Source organism: Hypomesus transpacificus, chromosome 6 (genome assembly GCF_021917145.1).
Source record: "Hypomesus transpacificus isolate Combined female chromosome 6, fHypTra1, whole genome shotgun sequence".
NCBI lineage: Eukaryota > Metazoa > Chordata > Actinopteri > Osmeriformes > Osmeridae > Hypomesus > Hypomesus transpacificus.
This window is the reverse complement of record NC_061065.1, coordinates 12516187-12538984: the sequence shown is the minus strand read 5'-3', so window position 1 is coordinate 12538984 and position 22798 is coordinate 12516187. Positions and strand designations below refer to the sequence as shown.

General features: G+C 47.1%; 1 protein-coding gene across 1 annotated transcript; it reads left to right on the top strand.

Moving 5' to 3' along the window:
• The first annotated feature begins 546 nt into the window (after window positions 1-546).
• On the top strand, window positions 547-22447 carry LOC124469088 (inverted formin-2-like). Its single transcript, XM_047022178.1, has 25 exons — window positions 547-661; window positions 11236-11387; window positions 11591-11852; window positions 12452-12567; window positions 12992-13151; window positions 13352-13385; window positions 13557-13698; window positions 13959-14091; window positions 14264-14543; window positions 14925-15280; window positions 15485-15627; window positions 16089-16150; window positions 16344-16446; window positions 16723-16808; window positions 16939-17039; window positions 17160-17230; window positions 17393-17500; window positions 17678-17748; window positions 17849-17972; window positions 18120-18284; window positions 18387-18489; window positions 18719-18871; window positions 18983-19507; window positions 21070-21097; window positions 21396-22447. The coding sequence occupies exons 1-25, from the start codon at window positions 547-549 to the stop codon at window positions 21511-21513; spliced, it is 3711 nt and encodes a 1236-aa protein (XP_046878134.1). The 3' UTR covers window positions 21514-22447.
• Window positions 22448-22798: the final 351 nt, after the last annotated feature.

Here is a 22798-nt window from a genome sequence, read left to right as displayed (position 1 = left end):
TATCATGTCAAAGATTCAGGGGTGGAATTACATAAGTAATTTGCCTAATACTAGTATAAACATGTCGGAAGATGCAGGACATATCACGTCCACCCACAAATAGTACATGTCGCTATAAAATACTTTAGTTGAGAGTTGAGAATGCTAATGCTGGTCGTGTTTTTGTCAAACTGATTAATTCCTTTGTAAACACGTGTACTTCCCATCCATTCCTTAACAGATCAATAACAAAGGGGAGACAAAGTCCACCAGTACAGTGGTACCGTATGTGTAATTCAGTCTTATTGTGTCGGCCATGTTGAAATTGAAATTAAGCTCCAATATGTCACCCTATAGGAGCAATGGAAGACTTGAAGCAGGTGTGAGGCCAGTCATCAGTGTAGGATGCAGGTGTGAGCCTCAGTGCATAGTGAACATGAGTCAGTCAGTACTGTAACGGACAGACTGCCAAGACAAGTGCAGGTTTATTGAGGCGTGGTCAGACAAGCAGGGGTCATACACAGTTATCAGAGCCAGAGAGGAAATGGGTAATCAGGTCACAGGCGTATGTCAAACAGGGGCGGACTGGGCAATGAAGGCCAGGCTTGGTCAGGTTCCACAGGATCACGGCGCGTAGGCATCGTTCAGGTGGAGCAGATACAAGGTCAGGGGCAAAAACAAGGTCAGTGTTTCACAGGGTCTATCTGTATAGTGCATAGAAATGTCACTCTAATGTTAACAAGACTCAGCACTGAGTGAAGGGAGTGACTGGCTTAAATATAGAGCAGAAGGGAGTGGATTGATTGGTTTCATTGTTTGCAGGTGTGAAGAGGGCGTGCCCTCTTAGTACTCTGGTGATGCTGATCTGAGACAGGGGGACTTGATTGTCACAAGTGCACTTACATGTGGTGTCAAAATCAGTTTAAATTGAATCAAAGTGGCAGACATTTTTTTATACAGTCCAATGTTGTATGTTATTGTGAAATTCACAAAGTCATGTACATAAAATAACTATGTAGCAAAGAGAAATAAAGAAAATGTTCTACTATTCACAAATCTTAAATCCTGAGGCCATAAAAAAACATTTACTACGGCGACCAATGGAATATGACCCACTAGAGTCTCATAAAAGTGGACAAAGGTGGATGTGAATGGACGGCATTTTAATATTGGGTTGGGTAGCAGTTCCCAAAAAGGTGTTGATAAAAAAGGTGAAAAACATGCATGGCATGACTGGTATGAAGGTTATGGCCTGCATTGGTACACACAATGAGCTTGTTTTGAAATGCCTGTTCTCATTTGCGCGATGTGAGGATTTGAAAATGCACGAATCAATAAACGGATCTCACTGTAGTTATAAAATGTGTCACTTGACTGTACACTGATGGAAAAGTTTGGGAAAGAATATGGTCGATGTATTGACAATTTGTTATTTTGGATTGGATTAAGTGCACATGTGTTGCCAAGGCACGGGGCGTATTTAATCATCACAGATTTCTGTCACGCCCAACAATCCAGCAGCGCTTGAACTGGACGTGAAGAGAGTGGCACAGAAAATGCCGAGACAAAGTTTTTCGTCTGTTCATTCCTAGTGGTGTGCGCACAGTGACGAACTAAAGCTGTTTCTCAACATTTCGGACGTGTTTTTTCGACTAACAAGGTAAGACTTATACAGTTTTAGAACTGCTAAAAATTCAATTTCGCAGTCGTTTTCTTGTTTGTATTGGCCAAACTGGACAGTTCTAGAGCAGTAAGCATTTTTTGTTCTTCCATCAAACAAAATTCCCCTTTGCGAAGCAGTTTGGATCAAATATATATTTTTCGTTCTTTTTAATTTTTACATTAGAAGACGACATCTGCAACGACATCTGCAAAGGAGGCTAGTATTTCCATAATGTAGGCTACAAAGTACGCTAAACTCCATTCACTAAATTACTCATACTAAATTTAGGCAGTTCGGTGTTACCCACAATACTTCTTGCTAAAATAGTCTATCTTTCCTACGCGTGCATTTAATCAGCACGAGGAGGGAGTTGATGTTCTTGTATTGTAAGTGGAACAAATGGGTGTGAGGATTATGTCAATTGTCTGGTAAATTTAGCAAGGATTGCCTTTGGCGTTGTATTTTACTCTACCAACAGCAAGCTATAAGGTGGAAGAGACAATGCACGGCTTGTTTTGCTTAGGGAGGGTGTCGGTAAACTCATGTGATTTAAAGACATCACTTAAGTGTATTTGGTGTTTGGTGCTGGATTGTTTAGTCAGTGTAGAGTTGCAAGTGTAACTAATTGGAAATAGAGCTTTGATATGGAGAAGCTTTATCACTGGGTGTGTTTCCACAAGCTGATGCACCTGTCTCAAGAGAGAACGTGCTTACCACGTACATTGGATACATTGCAATGCAGTGAAATTGACAGTTGGACATTCAGAACTTCAATTTGGGATTGAAGGCAGAAGCGTTTTTCTCACAACCCTACAAGGTAGCTTGCAATGTTGATGAGCTGTGTTTTAAAAGGAACATTGGGAACTTCTTGGAGGTGCTCTAGGTCAAGTCTGCGTCTTTTATTGCTCAAAAATAAAATAACAATATGTCCAAATTCATAGTGCAATTTTAAGAGTTATTACGTAAACATTATTGAATTTTACTGAAATGCTTACTGTTCTAGGCTTTACACTTTTACATTTTCACCCAAATATGTTATCTGCCCTCAGGAACAAAGAACTAGTTTAGCTAGTAGGTGAGGATTATATTCTTAAATATAACTTTTAAATATAACTGGTCAATGAGTACAAATTTAAGGTAAAGCTAATTTAGGAAATGAGTAAAGTATGTGATGCAAATTCAGGGAATAAAAACTTTGTTAGTTAACAAAGTTGAACATCACTTGCCTAAAAATATCATTTCTGCCTCTCTGCCCCATTCTTGGCAAATTTAAATGGATCTTTATTCTTTATAAAGTCATGCTTATCAAATATAATCAAAATAAATTCTAACTTTAGACTTGAGATTCCTGTATCCATGGTAACATGTTCTCAAAACATGGGCCTTGTGCTGTCAATGTGAGGCAAACATGATGATGTCACAACATAATAGTTTGAGTCAGCAAAGACTAGGGTCATTCACTTCCAATGAGCTCATAATGTCACATGATGAAGCTATTTCCCAAAGGCCAACACTGGCAATAATCATGTGATTGGCTATCTACAACTCTTTGATTTTCCGTCATTTTACCATACAGAAGGTAGTTACCAGCAATAGGGAAAAAAGACAACTTCCTTGCAAATCTCCTATTAGTGGCTGTGTGGATGGAAAAACGTAGCCTGTTCATTCCAGACGGAAAGTCTGATTAAAACTAAACTTGATACCACGTCACTGTCTTCAGCTGGGTACTGAAGCAGACATGGAGGAGTGAGCTATAATGTCCAACACTGGTATGAGGCATGGTTAGGCTACTCTAGTTATCCTGAAGTGTCTTAACACTTTTATTTGCTCCCAAGACCATTTCCCAAAACATACAAATGACTGTTCAATAGTTTCATTTGTCAGTATCCTAGTTTCATTCTTCTTAAACAATTCTTTACAACTTATCATTGTTTTCACTTGCCTGGTACATTATGTAAAGGAATGAGTTTGTAATAGACTAGTACTGATTTCTCCAGTTTTAGGCAAATACGGAAACGGATAACCTTAGCATTTAGAGTTTACGTATCCCAAAAAGGATGTGAGTCACATGTACACTTGTACACAGTCACGTTTCCTTAGCAGGATGTCCACATTTTGCATACTGTGTGGGCAGACATTCCATGCTTTGAGGCTTCTGCAATGTGGACCCCACCCTTTGAAACCATGCTGGTCGTATCGGGCCTGGCCTTTTTAAAGGAGGCCCAATCACTGATACCAGGCATGCTTTTTAACCCTCTTCAACGGGTTAGGACAGATTTTCTACAATATATTGTAACGATGGTGCTAGGGGTCTATATTGGAGTGGATGCGTAATAATCGGACGCAGAGAAGAAGACCTTTTTATCCTGTGTCCCATACACCGCTCGACTACAGGTTTTATTACTACACCACCAATCACATGTGAATGCCAACAACAAGTCATTAACTCACATACAATTCACAGTTATGGCAACAACGATAACTTATAGTTACTAATATCCATACATCATCCACTGACAAACCTAATTGACAGAACAACAACACTCAGCTCAAACATGCATACAACATTAACCAAACATGAAACAAGTATGTGAATTGCGCCACCCACAATCCTTTGCGCCAACAGCGCGAGTTAACACGCGACCAATCCGTGGGTCGCTACATAGCCCCCACCTGAGGGGTCAGTCGTCCCCGACAACCCCATCACCCAACAGGTAGTCTCTTAAGTGTCCTGGCCGTAACCGCCGCCGAGTTGGCCTCCTGGGACTGGTAGAAGGTGCCATAGGGGGGGGGTTACATTGTCCAGTGGGAATGGTGCCGCTGGTGTCGTTCTCTGCTCCACCCGTCTCTGGAGCAAGCGGGCGATATGGTGATAGTCTGTCCTGGTGCAGCACCACCACACGCCCCCGACCAGGCATGCGCACCCGATACACCACCTCAGAAACCCGTTCCATAACTTCACTGGGCCCCTGCCAGTGACTGCATAGCTTGGGTGACACCCCCTTCTTACGAGTAGGGCAATACACCCAGACCTTGTCACTGGGCTTGAAGGTCAGCTTCCGACACCGGGTGTCGTAGGCTCTTTTCTGCCGCACCCCAGAGTTAGCCTGGGCCTGACGAGCGTACTCATGGACTACTTGGAGGCGATCTATCAACCTCCGGTAGTAATCCATCTCCTTTCCTCCAGCAATCTCCGGCTCGGGCGGGGTCCCGAAAACCAAGTCCACCGGTGTCCGTAATTCCCGCCCAAACATGAGGGCAGCTGGTGTGCACTGGCTGGACTCTTGGACGGCCGTCCGGTACGACCACAGGACCAGGGGCAGGTGGCGATCCCAGTCCCGCTGATGTTGGCTGGTCAGGATGGCGAGCTGGGTAGCCAGGGTGCGGTTGAACCGCTCCACCAGCCCATCGCTCTGAGGGTGGAGAGGTGTCGTCCTCGTCTTGGATACTCCCAGCCGTCGGCAGACCTCGCTAAAGACCTGGGACTCGAAGTTCCGCCCCTGGTCACTATGGAGTTCCGCAGGGACCCCGAAGCGGGCAAACATCTCCTCTACCAGCCTTTCCGCAGTTGTGGTGGCACTCTGATCCGGCACCGCGTATGCCTCCGGCCATTTGGTGAAATAATCCATGGCCACGAGGACGTAGCGGTTGCCGGAATCAGTCGCTGGAAAGGGCCCAAGTATGTCCACCGCTACTCGCTCCATCGGAGCCCCCACCAGGTACTGCTGCAATGGGGCATGGGAGCGCTGCGTTGGCCCTTTCTTAGCAGTGCAAAGGTCACAGCAGTGCACATACAGCTCCACGTCCCGTCGACAACCTGGCCAATAGAATCGGCCCCTGAGGCGGCGGAGGGTCTTGGCGATGCCGTAGTGCCCCGCCCCCACCGAGCCATGGACGGTCTGAAGGACCTGTTGGCGGAGTTCACGGGGTACCAGCAGCTGTAGGAGGTCGCTTCCCCGGCCAGGAGCTTTCCACCTCCGGTGCACCAGCCCGTCATGGAGCTCCAGGTTGCCCCACTGTGATTGGTAAGCCTTAACCTCCGGTCCGTGGGCAGACACTTCTGTCCATTCGGGACGCCGCCCCGTCGCCAGCCAGTTGATTACCACCGCCAAGGTTGCATCGGCCTCCTGGCATTGTTGCAGCTGAGCGGAGGTCCATGGAGAACTCCCCTCGCAGTCAGCTGTCTGAATGGCTGCCACCGTCAGTGGTTGGTCCCGCTCCTCTTGTCGTTGGCAATACCGACATTCCAAGACTGCACAGGGGCGGCGGGAGAGGGCATCAGCATTAGCATGCAACCGCCCTGGTCGATGCTGGATCTCGAAGTCATACTCCTGTAGGGCCTCCAGCCAGCGAGCCACCTGGCCCTCCGGGTTCTTAAAGTTCAACAGCCAGGTAAGGGAAGCACGATCGGTGCGCACAAGGAAATGGCTGCCATGCAGGTACGGCCGGAATTGTCGCAGTGCCAGGACCACTGCCAGCAGCTCACGCCGGGTCACACAGTAGTTCCTTTCAGCTCGGTTCAGAGTGCGGCTAAAGTAGGCTACTGCGCGCTCCACCCCTCCAACACTCTGGGACAGTACGGCGCCAACTCCCACGTTGCTGGCATCAGTGTCCACGATGAAGGGCTGTTCCGCATCTGGGTAGGCCAAAATGGGAGCCTCGGTAAGGTCAGTTTTTAGCTGGGTGAAGGCTCCGGCACACACGTCGTCCCAGTCAAAGGGCTGTCCCTTGTCAGTCAGTCGATGGAGGGGTTTGGCAATCGTGGCGAAGCCCCGGACGAAACGCCGGTAATAGGACGCCAGGCCCAAGAAGCTCCGCAGTTCGGTGACGTTGGCAGGGGGTGGCCAATTCTGGACTGCGGCCACCTTAGCGGGGTCGGTAGCTACCCCGTGCGCGCTGACCACATGGCCCAAGAACTGCGTTTCTCTTGTCAGCAGGCGACACTTGGCAGGGTTCAACCGCAACCCAGCCTGACGAATGGCTTCAAAGACCTCTTGCAGGTTACCCAGGGCTCGGTCAAAGTCGCTGGCATGCACCAGCAGGTCATCCAGGTATACCACACAACGACTCCGTGGTATTTCAGCCAGTACCCTCTCCATCAGCCGTTCGAACGTCGCTGGTGCATTACAGAGTCCAAACGGCATAACACGAAACTGCCACAGTCCCTGTCCAATGGTAAAGGCAGTCTTTGGTCGTGCGTCAGGGGCCAACTCCACCTGCCAGTAGCCACTACGCAGATCAAGGGAACTGAACCAGCTGGAGCCTGTGATATGGTCGAGGGCGTCATCTATGCGAGGGAGGGGGTAAGAGTCCTTCTTGGTCACCGCGTTGAGACGTCGATAGTCCACGCAGAACCGCCAGCTGTCATTCTTTTTTCGAACCAGGACAGCTGGTGCGGCCCACGGACTGTCAAGAGGGCTCAATTACCCCAGCAGCAGCCATCTCCCTAACTTTGTCTTCTGCCACCTGTCGCTTGCCGAGGGCCAGCCGGTGAGGCCGCAGGCGGATGGGTTGGGCGGTACCGGTGTCAATGGAATGCTGAACCAACCCCGTCCGCCTACAGTCCTCATCCTTTGCTGCAAAGATATCTGCATAGTCCTCTAGGAGGTGCCTCAACTGGCCGCACTGCTGTTGGTCAAGGCCATCACTGCTGCGGCGGCAGAGTTCCCTCACCGCCTCAGACGTCTCCGCCGATGTATGGTTGGTAGGCTGACCTGGCATGGAGTCGCTGGTGGCAGCTGTTTGGCAGCTGGCTTGCTGGTCTCTGACCTTTGTGTTCTTGTCCTGGCCGGCCTGGAGCGCCACAGTCTCCCCACCAAGGGTGATGGCTGCCCTCAGGACATCAACATAGGCACCCCAACGGGACAACAGGTCCAGGCCGATAATGCACGAGTCCTGAATATTGGCAAGCCAGAACTCGTGCTCCGCCTCCTGGTTCCCAGCCTGGATCCGCAGATGCTTCTTCCCCTTTGTAGCAGCCTTCTCCCCTGTCACCGTCACCAGGTTCGTGTCTGACTTTGCCCATGCGCCGGAGAGCGTCCCCATGGTTCCTGGAAGGACGCCAGGACGCACCAGTGAGACGGTAGACCCCGTGTCTACTAGAGCTTGGCAGGGTTGGCCATCAAGCCAGCAGTCCAAATACAGTCCCTTAGTGTTGCCTACACGACCAATCAACAGTTCTTGGCTTAAGGGAGGGGCCAACGATTGGGGTGGCGGGCCCCTCACTGCGCCACCCCCCCGTCGTTTCCCGTCTGCTGTGGTGCTCTGGAGACTGGTGCTGGTGCTGGGCAGTCACGGGCAATGTGACCAGGTTCGTCACAACGATAGCACCGAAGAGTGGATCGAGGTCGACGGTTCCCAGCTGGGGCTGGCCGCCGCCGAAACTGCACCTGACAAACTGGCTCGGCCTCCTCACCCTCACAGTCGATGGCCCGGACGTGTGGAAGGGACAGCCGTGGGGCAGCCTGAGTGCAGAGCACCGCCTCTGCCCGTACCGCTTCTTGAAGAGCCCCCTCCAGGGTTCTGGGCATGGTGAGACGCACATGCTGGCGTAGCTGCTCTGGCATAAGCCCCTTGAGGAATGCATGGAGAGCCAGCTCCCCTCTTGCAGCGGCGTCGAACATTGGATAGCCATGGCGGGCGTAGAGCTGGATATCTGCGGCGAAAGCGCCCAAACTCCCTCCCTCCTGGCGGCGACAGCTGGCTAGCCTGTCCCTACTCTGGTCAGGGAATGGTGGCTGCCCGAACCGCCTCTCCAAGGCCCCGGTCAAGGTCTCCAGGTTCCGCTGTTCTCCCGGGGTCAGATCCAGGAGCACCTGCAGCGCATTTCCCTCCAGCGCCAGGGCAAGATGAGTGGCGGCTTCCTCGCTGCTCCAACCACCATGCCACACTGCCAACTGGAACTGGGCATGATATGGCTCCAGGAGCGTCTCTCCATTGAACTTGGGCACCTTCGCTGGTGTTCTTGGCATGGCAGTGGAACGGGGCAGGATGGCCCCAACATCCACCTGTGGGGACGCCCCAGGTAGGTCAGGTTGGATGTCCACAGCTATGGCTGTGTGTTCTGTGGTTCCACTCCCGGCCTCTAGGGGGCGACAAGGCCGTGGCACACTGGACCCATCAGCGTGGGACGACGTTCTTGCCCTGGAACGCTCCATCTTCAGCCTACGTTTCTCCAGGTGTAGCTGAGTCCTCTTAATGGTCTCTTCAAGATCTGCGATTTCTTCCTCCATCCTGCGTGGTTGCGCCATCCCACTTCTGACACCAATGTAACGATGGCGCTAGGGGTCTATATTGGAGTGGATGCGTAATAATCGGACGCAGAGAAGAAGACCTTTTTATCCTGTGTCCCATACACCGCTCGACTACAGGTTTTATTACTACACCACCAATCACATGTGAATGCCAACAACAAGTCATTAACTCACATACAATTCACAGTTATGGCAACAACGATAACTTATAGTTACTAATATCCATACATCATCCACTGACAAACCTAATTGACAGAACAACAACACTCAGCTCAAACATGCATACAACATTAACCAAACATGAAACAAGTATGTGAATTGCGCCACCCACAATCCTTTGCGCCAACAGCGCGAGTTAACACGCGACCAATCCGTGGGTCGCTACAATATTTTGGAAGGACATGATTCCCCCCATTTGGAATGGAATGAAATTCCAATCAATTAGAACTTTTAGGAGATGTGCCAACTTCCATTACTATAGCAACTGCAAGAATTGGGATTGTTGTGGTGTGGCGTTATGAGCCTTTAGCATGGTCACATGCAGAGACACCCAGAAGCACACACACAGGCACACGCACACTTACACAAACATTCTGGGCTCCAATTGAGAAATACCCCACATGACTTAGAGAATTGCTTTCATCTCAGGACAGCAAAAGCACACTCATCCACTACCCTTACGGGAAGCGCCAACTCAACTTTAAGTCAAAGCTATCACGTTCAATTTCTATTTGATAAAGCTGCTAGTTACAATGTCTGTCATTTGTGCATTAAGTTGAGCAATATGGCTGTCTGGGATCATGATTAGTCAGTCTTTGCACTGTCTGCCAGACCAAATACTCATCCAGGTAGCGGGACAAAGAAAGAAAGAAAAAGAGAGAGACAGAGCAAACAGTGTGGTTGGTTTTGTTTCCTGACTGGCCTACACAGCTGACTAGTTCGCTCTCTGTCCTCGCCTGGCAGGATCACGATTGACGCGTTGACCCAGTATGTGCTGCGTGGCTCTATATTGACAAAGCTGTCATTCACGAACATCTGACTTGACTCCAATTCAGATTTACTTTTTATACCACAGCCCTAAGCACTGAATCAGTGTAAAAAGTTGTGTGAACTCAGCAAGATTTGCAGTAACTGCAGACTTGGGCACTGTTCATTAAAGCAGCAGTTTGCTTATAGTCTTGTGGCCAGACTTCACTTAATTTTGTAACACCCCTGGTATCCAGGGCATCCAAGGTAAAACTGTGTTAATTCCAGCTATACATTTTCCAGTAAATTAAATTAATAGTCAAATACAAAATCTTTATTGCAAAAGGTTACATGATTGGTCAATGTTTTCATACTCAACATTCATGAAGATAAAAAATTTCACTGCTCACTTTTTCTAAAAGTTTGTATATTCAAAATTATTTTATTTTTAAAGATGACAATGAAACACTGAAATTGCCTTTCATCTAACAGTATTTCCTTAAGCTACTTTATATAGTATGTTGTATTTTTTGTTTGGGCTAAGGTCAGGGTTACTGGGCACTTTCTTAAGTTCAGGCTAACATTTTGGTTCTGAGTTTGTCATTTTAAAATGAACGCTCTTTCGAATTGAGTAAATATACACCTTTTTATAGAAACAGTATTGATCAAGTTCTGATTGAGGTTGAAGGAACAGAGACCTTCTCCTCACTATAAATAAGTGTCTCTCCTCTCCTCCATCGGACCACCTTCCATGTGGCCTTCCAGGGTGCCTTTCTGTCTGATGCCACACATCTCCAGTTGCATCATCTGGTGTCAGAACTGACAACCTCAGCAGAGGAGACAGGCGTCTCGTGATGGATATCTGAGCTTGTTGTCTGAGAGTGGACTAGTTTGCCCTCTGTGAAGATTAGTGTTATTTTAAAGGAGTAGAAAACCAAACCTCAAAGGGACATTTACCCCAATGTTCTTGGTTTGTCTCACAAATCCAATGTGAAATGTGATATCAATTTAAGAGTAAAGTTCCAAACAAGATGTTGTTTTTTCCTTGTATTCCAGGCTTTCTGAGGTCAGAGGAAGTTCGTCAGCCACTTTTGTTCTAACCGCAAGTAACTATCTTCTAACACGTTCAGTGAAACTCCATCAACAACTCCATCAACAACAACTTACAATAAAGCAGGTGTGTTTTTAATATAGATTAGTAAATATTTAGTCCATTTGTCTTTTGGCCTTGGATTTCTATTGATTTAATTGTTTTCGCACTGCACAGATTTGTTTGTTTTTTAATTGCCTTTACCCATTTATTGTGTTAAGTGTGGTGTAACAATGTGTGCTGAACAGCTTAACACGACACTGTATCCTGTCTTTCCTTTACAGTTTCCCCCTGCTCTGTCACCATGGCAGCCAATTGGAAGGGGAAGTGGGGGGCTTTGAAGGAGCACCTTACCAGTAGCCCTCAGGATCCTGACGCCCACCTAGAGGCCAACCTGGAGAATGCAGACCCAGAGCTATGCATACGACTGTTACAGGTACGGCACAGGGCAGGATCATCTTACGCATTCTTCTGGGATTTTAGGGGCAAACTGCCAGGTGTTGATTTACCTAACCTACTACCACCTACTCGCCACACCTTATTTTGAAGTCCCCATCCTATCTCGTTGGAGATTCCCAAATCCTAGGAAACTGTTCTTTCTCACATGAATTGAGAAACTCTTCATCCCACTCCTGCCAGGTCCCGACCGTGGTCAACTACTCCGGCCTACGCCGTCGTCTTGAGGGCAGCGACCAGGACTGGATGGTCCAGTTTCTGGAGCTCAAGGGACTGGACCTGCTGATGGAGGCCCTGGAGAGGCTGTCAGGCCGCGGCTGCGCCCGCATCGCCGACGCCCTCCTCCAGCTCACCTGCGTGGCTTGCGTCAAGGCCGTGATGAACTCATCAGCTGGCTTGCACTTTATACTGGACAACAAGCGCTACGTCAGGACCCTGTCGCAAGGTGAGCTAGCAATGCGATGAGTGAGGACTCGAAAACGGCTGTATGGCGCTAGCAGGCATGCTAGGCAAGGGCCGTGTGTCCAGACATTTTTGATAGGGGTGGCACCAGGGGTGGCCTGCCTCTGACTGGGCATATAGCCAATCATATATTGGGGTGTCCAATCAGATTTCAGGGGTGGCCCGTGCCACCCTAGGCCACGCCCCTGGCAAGGGGATCTCCACAGGGTAGCTGTGTGGTTAGGGGATAAGGATAGGTGTTCCCGTAGGTAAGGGGAAGGATAGGTGTTAGGATGGATCTAGGGAGACCAAGCAAGCGGTGGTTCAATTGTAGGTCTTAAAAAAACAAAAAAACATAATAATAAACAGTATAATAATGGTATGACATTCAGTATATGTTGGAGTAGGACTTGTATTGCCATGTGACATCATTATTATTGATCTCTTAAAATGGAATAGGTATAGCTCAGTGGTTAGATAATTTGACTGCAGATAGAGGTCACTGGTTCAAATCCCCTCCTTAAAATAGCTTTTGACCAATGTCTGCTAAATGAACACATCATGAATCTACTAAGATTGATTGGTCTTGGTTTTAATGGACAGCCCTGGACACTTCCAACACCATGGTGAAGATGCAGGTGTTTGAGTTGCTGGCAGCCCTCAGTCTCTTCAGCCCTCAAGGTTACCACCTAGCACTGGATGCCCTTGACTACTACAAAGTAAGACCACTGTTCTGTCTTGATGCTCTGAAAATACAGCGTCTCCTCCTGTCCTTTAATGAATCTCTGAACCTTCTAGGATAAAGTTGGCCTGGAAAATCATTTATCACTAATCAAACCCATGTTTCTCTGAAGAAACAAGTTCTCTAGTGTTGGGACGGAGAATGAATGTATACTCATCCTGATTTTTATTAACTTGGTGTTGCCTTCTTTGACTGACATTAGCAGAAAAGGGACCAAGATATGAAGTAGATTTGGGAACTGGAGTATTTGTATTGGATGCCCCCTAGTGCCAAAAGAAGGCATTGCATTGGATGTCATTTGTGTAATTATCCTATACATTTAGCCATGTCACAAAGGCAGGTGAGCCATGTCACAAAGGCAGGCGAGCCGCGTTCACTTCAGTCGTCCCTTCCTCTCCCAGGGCGTGAAGATGCAGCAGTACCGCTTCAGTGTCATCATGAACGAGCTCCACGGAACGGACAACGTGCCTTACATGGTCACCCTCGTGAGCGTGGTCAACTGTCTCATTTTTGGCGTGGACGACCTGAGAAAGAGGGTCAAGCTTCGCAACGAGTTCATCGGTAACTGCTGCTTTTTAACTGTCGGTCAAACACGGTGGAGACACAAACTGTATACTGTGTATCGTCAGTGTTCATGTCATTCCATTATAAACTATATAGCCACATGGTACAAGCAGAATTTACCTCTTTAATTTACATAGGACCACAGAGGAATACTATATATTTCTAATTTGTGTCAACTTATTCCTACACTTTTGTAGGGTTACAGCTACTGGATTTACTGCCCAAACTAAGGTATTGCTGCAGAGTACGTCTATTCTACATCCATTCTACAATAGATCCAGCACGTCCAAATAATGTTCTTTTTAACTCTGTATTTATCTGCTTGTGCACGTGGGCTGTGAGAATACTGCAGCTCAGCAAGGTGAACGCGTGCCTGTATATGTGAATGTGTGCATGTTGCAGAGAGACCGAGGATGTGGACCTGGATGTCCAGTGTGAGACCTTTGAGGAGACCATGGTGGACGATGAGGAGGAGATGAAGAGGGTGTACGGCGGCATCGACATGAGCAGTCACCAGGAGGTCTTCACCATGCTCTTCACCAAAGTGAGCGCGGGATCGAGACCCCCCCTGGCTCGCCTACCGTCTCTAAAATCAAATACTAAAAAGTCCTAAACCAAAACGAGTCTTATATATATATATATATATATATATATATATATATACACACATACTGGCACCTGCCTTTTACTTTGACACAGACCAAGTGAGGGGTGCAGGAGGTATGATGACACGCATTTCTTAGGCTTTTCCCTCTTCTCCCCCTCTTCTCTCTTCTCCCTCCTGTCTTCTCTCTCCTCCCCCAGGTGAGCAGCTCCCCAGCCTCTGTTCAGCTCCTCTCCATCCTGCAGGCCTTGCTGCTCGTGGGGCCTGAGAGGGGCGACCTCTGGCTGGTCCTGGAGGCCCTGACTGATCGTGCCACCCTGCTGGCCCAGGACGGTGAGCATCTGCTTGGGAAAGATCATTACTGTACTGTGTGTCGTATGCTCTGGTAGATGCGTGTATTTATTCCATTTTATACAACGACAAGCACAATGAGTCGTTCTTGATCGTTTTACTCCATGGTTTATAATGTATGATATGTGACTGTATGTCTGTCTGGGTTCTGCAGCTCAGGTGGACTCCAGTGAACGTCTGATGGAGCGCCTGCTCCACTCCAAGGCTCAGCAGGGCTCAGCCAATCCCAGGCCTAAGGCCACCAACAAGGCGGTCCAAGTAAACTTGATTGACAGCGCCGTGGACCAATCAAAGATTGTTGCCAAAGCCATTGCCCCCGTGGTCTCACCCCCGCCTCCACCACCCTTACCTGGGATGCCTCTCCCGCCGCCACCCCCTCCTCTTCCAGGTGCCTGTCTAATGGCCCCACCACCTGCTCCCCCTCCTCCTCCACCCCTACCAGGGATGGGACCTCCACCCCTGCCTGGTATGGGCCCTCCACCCCTGCCTGGTATGGGCCCTCCACCCCCTCCACCCCTGCCTGGGATGGGACCTCCACCCCTGCCTGGTATGGGCCCTCCACCACCTCCACCCCTGCCTGGTATGGGCCCTCCACCCCTGCCTGGTATGGGCCCTCCACCACCTCCACCCCTGCCTGGTATGGGCCCTCCACCCCTGCCTGGTATGGGCCCTCCACCACCTCCACCCCTGCCTGGTATGGGCCCTCCACCCCTGCCTGGGATGGGCCCTCCACCACCTCCACCCCTGCCTGGTATGGGCCCTCCACCCCTGCCTGGGATGGGCCCTCCACCACCTCCACCCCTGCCTGGTATGGGCCCTCCACCCCTGCCTGGGATGGGCCCTCCACCACCTCCACCCTTGCCTGGGATGGGCCCTCCACCACCTCCACCCCTGCCTGGTATGGGCCCTCCACCCCTGCCTGGTATGGGCCCTCCACCCCCTCCACCCCTACCTGGGATGGGCCCTCCACCCCCTCCACCACTGCCTGGGATGGGCCCTCCACCCCCCCCGCCGCCACCCCCGGGTAGCGGAGATGTGATCGTGGCCCAGAGCGTGCAGTCGTTGGGAGGGTCGTACTACTCACAAGCTGCTCTTCCCAAACCTGGCCGCTATCCAACACTCCGCATGAAGAAGCTTAATTGGCAGAAGCTGCCTTCCAGGGTGGTGTCTGGTAAGCGACCTCACTGTGGGATCTGGTCTTGTGGTGTGTCCATTTATTACTGTGAATCATACTTTACACAAATTACATGAGTTTGGAGGACATGCAAAAAATACTATATTCATTGTCTTCTAATGTACTCCCCCCCCCCCCCCATACACACACACACACACACCTATCTTCCCCAATACACACATACTGTATTTGCACAAATAGAAAGCCAATCCATGTGGACATTGGTTCAATCGGACCTTCTGGAGCCAGATTACTCCTGCATAGAGAAGCTTTTCTGCCTGCCCGTCACTGACACGAAAACCCCAGGGACCGCCACGAGCCAAGTTAAACGGGAGCCCAAAGAGGTATACAGGATAACCCGCTACTCTGCTCCATTTCTATTATGTGTCTGATCTTAGGATGTGCTTTTGTTGTTTTTGTCTGCTCCTTTTCTCCTAGTTCTTTAAATGGATTATATTTGATTCAACGTTATTGGTATTGTGCAGAGTACAGGTACAAAGCCAATGAAATGCAGTTGGCTTCTAACCAGAAGTGCAAAAGAATAGCATTTATGTTGTAAAGTAATGTGAATCTAAGGTTAGAAATGACAGTATGTACAGAGAGCAAAAATATGCAATGGAGAGACATGTTAGGGGTAGGTATGAACATGATATTAACATTGGTACATTAAATTATTATCATTGCATGTGCTACTGGTGAACATGGGCATCTACCCTCATTGTTCACTCAACCAAATGTTGTCCACCACATGTCATCCTCTCACATCCTCTGTTTGCTGAATCAACATCCTCTTATCCTTCCACAGATTTCTTTCATCGATGCCAAGAAAAATCTCAACCTGAACATTTTCTTAAAGCAATTCAGATGGTGAGTTTTGTTTTTTGACGTTTCACCCAAACGTACACTACCATGGATGCATCTGGTATGCATGGTTTAAGTGGAGTCCTCGCCAAGTTGTGAAATAAGTAGGAGAGAACTTTTCAGACCATTGAAATGCAGCCCAAAGGTTAAGTGCAGGAAGATAAATTGACTTTGACATGAATTGCATATCTCCTTTCAGCTCTCATGGGGACTTTATGGCCATGATCCAAAATGGGGACCGTTCCAAGTTTGATGTTGAGGTGCTGAAACAGTTGCAAAAGCTTCTGCCAGAGAAACATGAGGTATGAGGCAAACGCCAACTGTTTTTAGGAGGTTTCAAATGGAACGCATTGGAACTTTTCGCCTAGTGCAGGAATGTAAACTGGTTACCTAATGTTATTTTCAAGAGGGTTGAAGTAGATTTCAGGGCCAAACAAAAAGTTGCCAAATCCAATTCCTTTTCATTTGTATGGAAACATGAATGTGTGAGCTCAGCCCTGTTAGTCAAGTTAGAAAGATGGTATAGTGTCCACGCTTATATTCCACTCTACCCTCCTCCCATGTGACCCACATCTTAGATTGACAACCTCAAGTCATACCAAGGAGAGACGGAGAAGCTCGCTGGTGTGGACCAGTTTTACCTCCAGCTTCTAGCTGTGCCGTGGTAAGGCTCTCCATAACAGTACACCTGAAATGGCGCCTTGACATAAATAGCATTCACGCACTTGTGTATAGATACTGGCCTAAGATTCGAACCACAACCCTGACCATTTGTTGACTGGGTTTCACTTTAGCTACCCTCTGAGGATCGAATGTATGCTTCTGAGTGAGGAGACCACGTCTGTGTTGGAGATGCTGAAGCCCAAAGCCAAGCTGATGTACGAGGCCTGCCAGAGTGAGTGAGAAGTTGGACTGCGCAACGCGTCTCTCCCATTGGTGCAACTCCTTTTGCGTGTGCAGGGAATCACTATTTAACGGGTCGTCCGTTTCACAGTACAGTTTTGTCTTCTCCCAGGTTTGAGGGTCAGTACTCTACTCCCAAGCTTCTGCAAGCTGATTCTGAATGTCGGGAACTTCCTCAACTATGTACGTTCCCGCCGCATACCAAAACGCACGCACAAATCCAAACTCGAGGCACTGCCAACTAAGAATTTCTCCAGCATGTCTGCCAATGCTGTCAAGCCCTGGGGGGGATAGACACTCGCGACTTGATACCTGTGAATGCCTTCTCCCGTCGCTCTTCTCTAGGGGAGTTACACTGGGAATGCTGAGGGCTTTAAGATCAGCACCTTGCTGAAGCTCACCGAGACCAGAGCTAACATGTCCCGGGTCACTCTGCTCCACCACATATTGGAGGTAAAACCAGCACCGTTTGATATAGGTAGAGTGCAACCAGGAAACCATTCCAGTTTAGTCCGTTCTAGGATTATTTGAAAGTAAATTCCATTCCAACTAGTCTATACACAAATGAGTAAATAGTAGTTCTTCATTAAATCTTTATTTTGGTACTGTGTGATTAACCTGTATTCTTAGGAGGCAGAGAAGAACCGTTCTGACCTGCTGAGCCTTCCAGATGATCTAGAGATCTGTGAAAAGGCTGCTGGGTAATATGCCAAACATACTGTATCATTGACCTTACTGTCCATGTTACGAGTACATTTTCTACAATTTCGTTCTTCATTCATCCTTACTTTTTATGTTCAGACTTAATCTGGAATCCAGCCAGTCAGAAGCGAGCTCACTCATCAAACGACTGAAAGATTCAGAGAAAAAAGTTGAAACTTCTTCTGTTGAGGACATCAAGCTGCAGTATCTGACCTCTATCCAGGTTAGAAGCTTTGTCATTTTTATTAATGACAGTGAACGCTCTAAAAAGCTTTGAAGCGCCTACAATATAATCTGGAGGGTGCATATCTCCCATACTAGGGGGTTGTCAGATGACAAAATAACCGCTCTAAAAATGTATGTGTTGCAGGGAAACCTGGAGGCTTGTGGTGAGTTGGAGGAACTGTTTGCCTCCGTCAACAAGCAGAAGGAGGATCTGGCCCAGTACCTGTGTGAGGACTCTTCTCGTCTCTCACTGGAGGAGCTCTTCAGCACCGTCAAGTCCTTCAGGGAGCTCTTTATCAAAGCCATGAAGGTGCCTCAAAGGAATCCCTTTTTCTAACCAAATCCGTCTGGACGCGGTAACTGTTAACGTTGCCGTTATCATGAAAGGACTTCAAATGATCGTTTGCTTCAGGACAATCGGAGTCGTAGAGAACAAGCCGTCAAGGCCGAGAAGAGGAGGATTCAACAACAGGAGCAGGATTCCAAACGACCTAGAGGGGAGAACGGGAAGATAAGTATGTAAACGCTAAAGGACCAATGCTCCAATACAAACACCAGTACACTGTACTAATAACTCCAATAATGGCACTAGCTACATAGGGAAGGACTGTATCCATTGCTTAAAGTACATCTCGACCTGAAGTGGGTTGAGGTTGGGATGAAATATGTATCGTCAGGTAAACAAAGGTCTACTAGTCAAACCTCTTAATCTCTTGTACTGTTTTGTCACCCCCCCCCCCCCAGTCCGTAAAGCCCCCCCAGTGCAGGAGGACGGCTGTATCATCGACCACCTGCTAGCTGACATCAGGAAGGGACACCGGCTCAAGAAGGCCCGGCCTCGGTCCGGCAGCGGTTTGCTGCCCTCTGTTGACAATAATGTGGACAGCAGACAGCCTGGTGAGACGACAGTTGAGCTGCATGTGTTTGCACTGTAGTTGTGTATCCTCCATCATGGCATTGACTTTGGTCTAAACATTGCAAAGAACTGCATTGTCTGTTCTTCATCAGAGCCGCATGGAAATCTTGAGAGGTCCTCAGCTGTCATCTCAGCGGACGGGAATGAAGATGAATCATTAGCATCACCCAATGAACAAACGCAGCCACTCAAATTCCCAGAGGCAGGGGGACCTGCACCAGCCCTCCCCACAGACTACGTACCTAAATCGGATTCTCCAGAAACCGTTGGCCCTCAAGACCTCCATACCCCAACGACTTCCACCACAGAGGACCAGGCCACCGGTGGAGATCTTACCCAGAGTGGAGACCTCGATGCCTGGATGAATTCCTGCCTCATCCTCCCGGAAAGTGAACTGCACATGGAAGTGGACTCCAAGGCTGAGGACGCTCGAGAAAACCCAAGGACAGATGAGGATGATCCAAAGGACGGAGCTCCGGAATCAACTGGGGAGATCGAGGCTGATGGAGCTGGCTTTGAGGAATCAGATCCAGCAGTTCCTACTTCGGATAAGGACGGGGCTGACGGCGCAGTGTCTGCTGGAGAGACACAGAGAACGACGAGGAACAAAGGAAAAGGTAAAGTCTTGACTGCAAAGTGCATTTTTAACAACGGAGCTTAATGTATACGAGGATATGAGTTTTGAAAGTGAACTGGATGTTACTGACTGTTTTCCCTCAGTCGTTAACAAAGCATCTATGAAATACTACTCGGTAACAAGTTATAGCAAAGTTGAAGTCTGTCATTCAATAGTCCCTATACAAAACCAATGATTTGATTATCATCTTTGATCTTCAAATGATATCGTTTTTTTTAATGATTAGCTCACATGGGTACTGGCAGTCAGAAGGCAGTCAACGAATACGCATGCAAAAGCAAAAATGCAGGTACATGCAAATCAGTTTGTATTTTCTCTCCATTTCTTAAAAATCAGATATGGCCACTGGAAACAAGCACACAAACCCTAAAAAGGGGTGTGTGTTACACTGAGGTAGGTTCTAGCCCATCAGGTGACTCTTAAGAACAATATCAACTAACACATGTGCATGGTTGTCTTTGTAGTTCCGTCTTGAATTTAAGATCGTCAGGAAATCAAGTTCCTTACAGCTTGTTGTCTTGTCCGTTCTGCAAATCCCCCCAACCCCATAATCAAGAATGACAGTTTAAAAATTCACTCCTTCAAAGAAACAGCTTCTCTTCTCCGTGTTCTAAATGGCTGGCTATGGAGGCCTGTCCTATGCTGTTTGTCTGTGCTTACTGGGTGCTTTCCGAGGCCAACTTCAATGGGTGTTGTGTCTGTAATCTATTTCTGGATGTCTAACGATATGTGAATAGTGGATCCAAATAAGTCAAAGTTAAAGTATATTGCACAGATCACATAAGGTCATTGTCACTGGTCATTGGAATTCTCGGGATAGGCCCTACTACATATAATGTGTAAAATGTAAAACAGGAATTGCATACTAGAAAGTAAAACATTAAACTCGTATAGGAAACTTTAGGCTAGAATATAAATGATTGACCCCCCCGTTCAGGGAGCTGACCTTACACAGGGAGATGTGATACGTCTCACATCTCATGACAGACGGCCCACTGAATGCTGCAGGGTCAATGCCAGACCCTGCCCAATCTCCCTAACAACAACCAATCACAGAATGAATTTAAGATACCATTTATTTATACTTACTGTGCCGGTGTCCTGAGACTGAAGGTTTATAGACCCAGACAAACTGTTTTAATACTGTATGAGGGCAGACATTAAAATAAAATGAATCTCAAGTGCAAATTTGAGTGCTTGATCAGGGCACCAATCTCTATGATAGTATTGGAATAGAACATGCTAAGATCATGGTGGTCAACCACTATATATACAAAAACGACCACCAGGGTTTAAAGTGACAGTTAAAGAGGATGTCTGAAAGGACACACATTCAATGACATTATTCTACTTTGCTGTGACAATAGAAGACAACATGTTAAAGCTGTTAAAAACTAAAACGGATCATTAGTCTTTAGTCCACCTTCCTCTCCGACCATTGTGACCCCCTGACAGTGGAAACAAGGCCATCTACATCAATAGTTCCAAAAGGGGATACAGAATTAGGGACAGTTGTTGACAGTTGATCATTTTCTTTTACAGTAGCCTGTCATGCCAGCCTGTACAATAGGTAAGTGTCATAGAAATGGTGACTATGCTATCGCACGATCAAAGCCCTGTCTGTCTCATGAAGATGACATCATTGCTGGATACCTGTGGCACATTTTCCCTTTCCCTTTCATGTACTGTACACTGCTCACAACAATCCCACAGCAGTCCCAAAGCCTCAACTATCAACTTGTGTCCTTGGTGTCTTGATCTATTGGGCTCTTTCTACTTGTTTCCTGTCTATGATGAGTCCAAATTGAAGTTATTCCGTGTGGTCTGGATTCAACAGCATTGATATCATCTCTTGTGTTTTCTCCCAGTGAATTCAAAGAAGAAGGGCAAGGGCAAAAGAGAACAGTGACCTTGATTGGAATGAAGTTGGGTCTGCTTGCCAGAAAATACAGCATCAAAGATACAACATATAGTACTTGCAGATAAATATATCAAGCACAGCTGTGGTGAAGAGACTGCTTCTGTAGATTAGCCCTACCTACCTGTACTAGATGATGTTTTCGTGAGAAGCCAATGTGTTGTTTTAATGTTCACTGAGATTAACTGCATGTGAGCATTGTGCCTTATTTCCGTGTAGTTTTAATATTTTAAAGGGTACTGTTAGGTTCACTTAAATTTGTCATTTTATGAGGTAATAGGATATAATTAAAGATTTCCCCAAGTTTTTTTATGCTCAATAAGAACAAATTACAACAAATGAGAAGTTCACATGATTTTTTTATGTATTTTAATTGGCAGTTTTCATGTAGATGTAACTGCGATGAATTGGTTGAACACACTTGGTATAAATACTGCTCATTGGCGCCGTTGAAAAGCGAACTTTTCGATGGCGTACAGTAGCTGGTTCCATACTGATGTGTGACACAACCTGTGATGGACCCCAAAAAGCAACAATTAGTTCTCTGATGTGATCAAGTCAGATGGTATTGCTCCTGTCCTATAGCCTATATCATGACTTCAGCTACAGAATGTCTGCCTTAAGTGGAGGTTGTCACAAATGCACTTTAAAACATGATCATTGATGCGGAATACATTTTCTAAAAGACTAGGTTTTATATAGAGGTAGAAACAGTTTAGTTGTACCTGTTACTACTGCCCCTTTTATTTCCGAATGAAAAGTAACTTTGAAGTCTCAGTACAGAATATCACATAATGGCTACAGTATGTAGCCAGGCTTGAGTGGAATAGTGATCACTGGAAAGCAATGCTGTCCTCATGAAAGTTGTTGATGTTGTCTTACGATCATTATCACAGAGACTTTGTAATCAGTCTCATTATGTATCACATGTTGCGAATCAGCAAACTGTTTGATTAGCTACAAAAATATGTTATGAAGATAATAAATTTCAGCCTTCCAGAATTTCAATGCCTTTTATTTTCACTTTATTTCTCATCAGGTTCTTTGAATGTTTTTGGTTTGAAATTTGAAACATTTGCATATTATAGATATAAATGGTCAACCAAGACTCTTTAAAGGTATGCAAATTATGAATACAAAATATGTGAAAATCCAGTCAGATTATGAAGTCAGTCATCATCCCAACCTGTATATTGAATATAAAATCTTAAGGGTTATTTCTAAATCTAGTCCAAGTCTATTGACATGTCTGTGGCAATGGACATGATTGAAGAATAGATTATTGACAAATACTGTAAAATGAGTCTGGCCTTCAGTTATCTTAACAATAGCCCATGTTCAAATTGAGTGTAA

What these genes read in the sequence shown, in the direction of transcription:
- LOC124469088 (XM_047022178.1), top strand. Translation starts at nt 547, where the DNA reads ATGTCAAACAGGGGCGGACTGGGCAATGAAGGCCAGGCTTGGTCAGGT. An exon ending in ATCTGTGAAAAGGCTGCTGG is followed by an intron (nt 17,749 to 17,848) that starts GTAATATGCCAA and finishes TTTTATGTTCAG; the next exon opens with ACTTAATCTGGAATCCAGCC. An exon ending in TGTGGACAGCAGACAGCCTG is followed by an intron (nt 18,872 to 18,982) that starts GTGAGACGACAG and finishes GTTCTTCATCAG; the next exon opens with AGCCGCATGGAAATCTTGAG.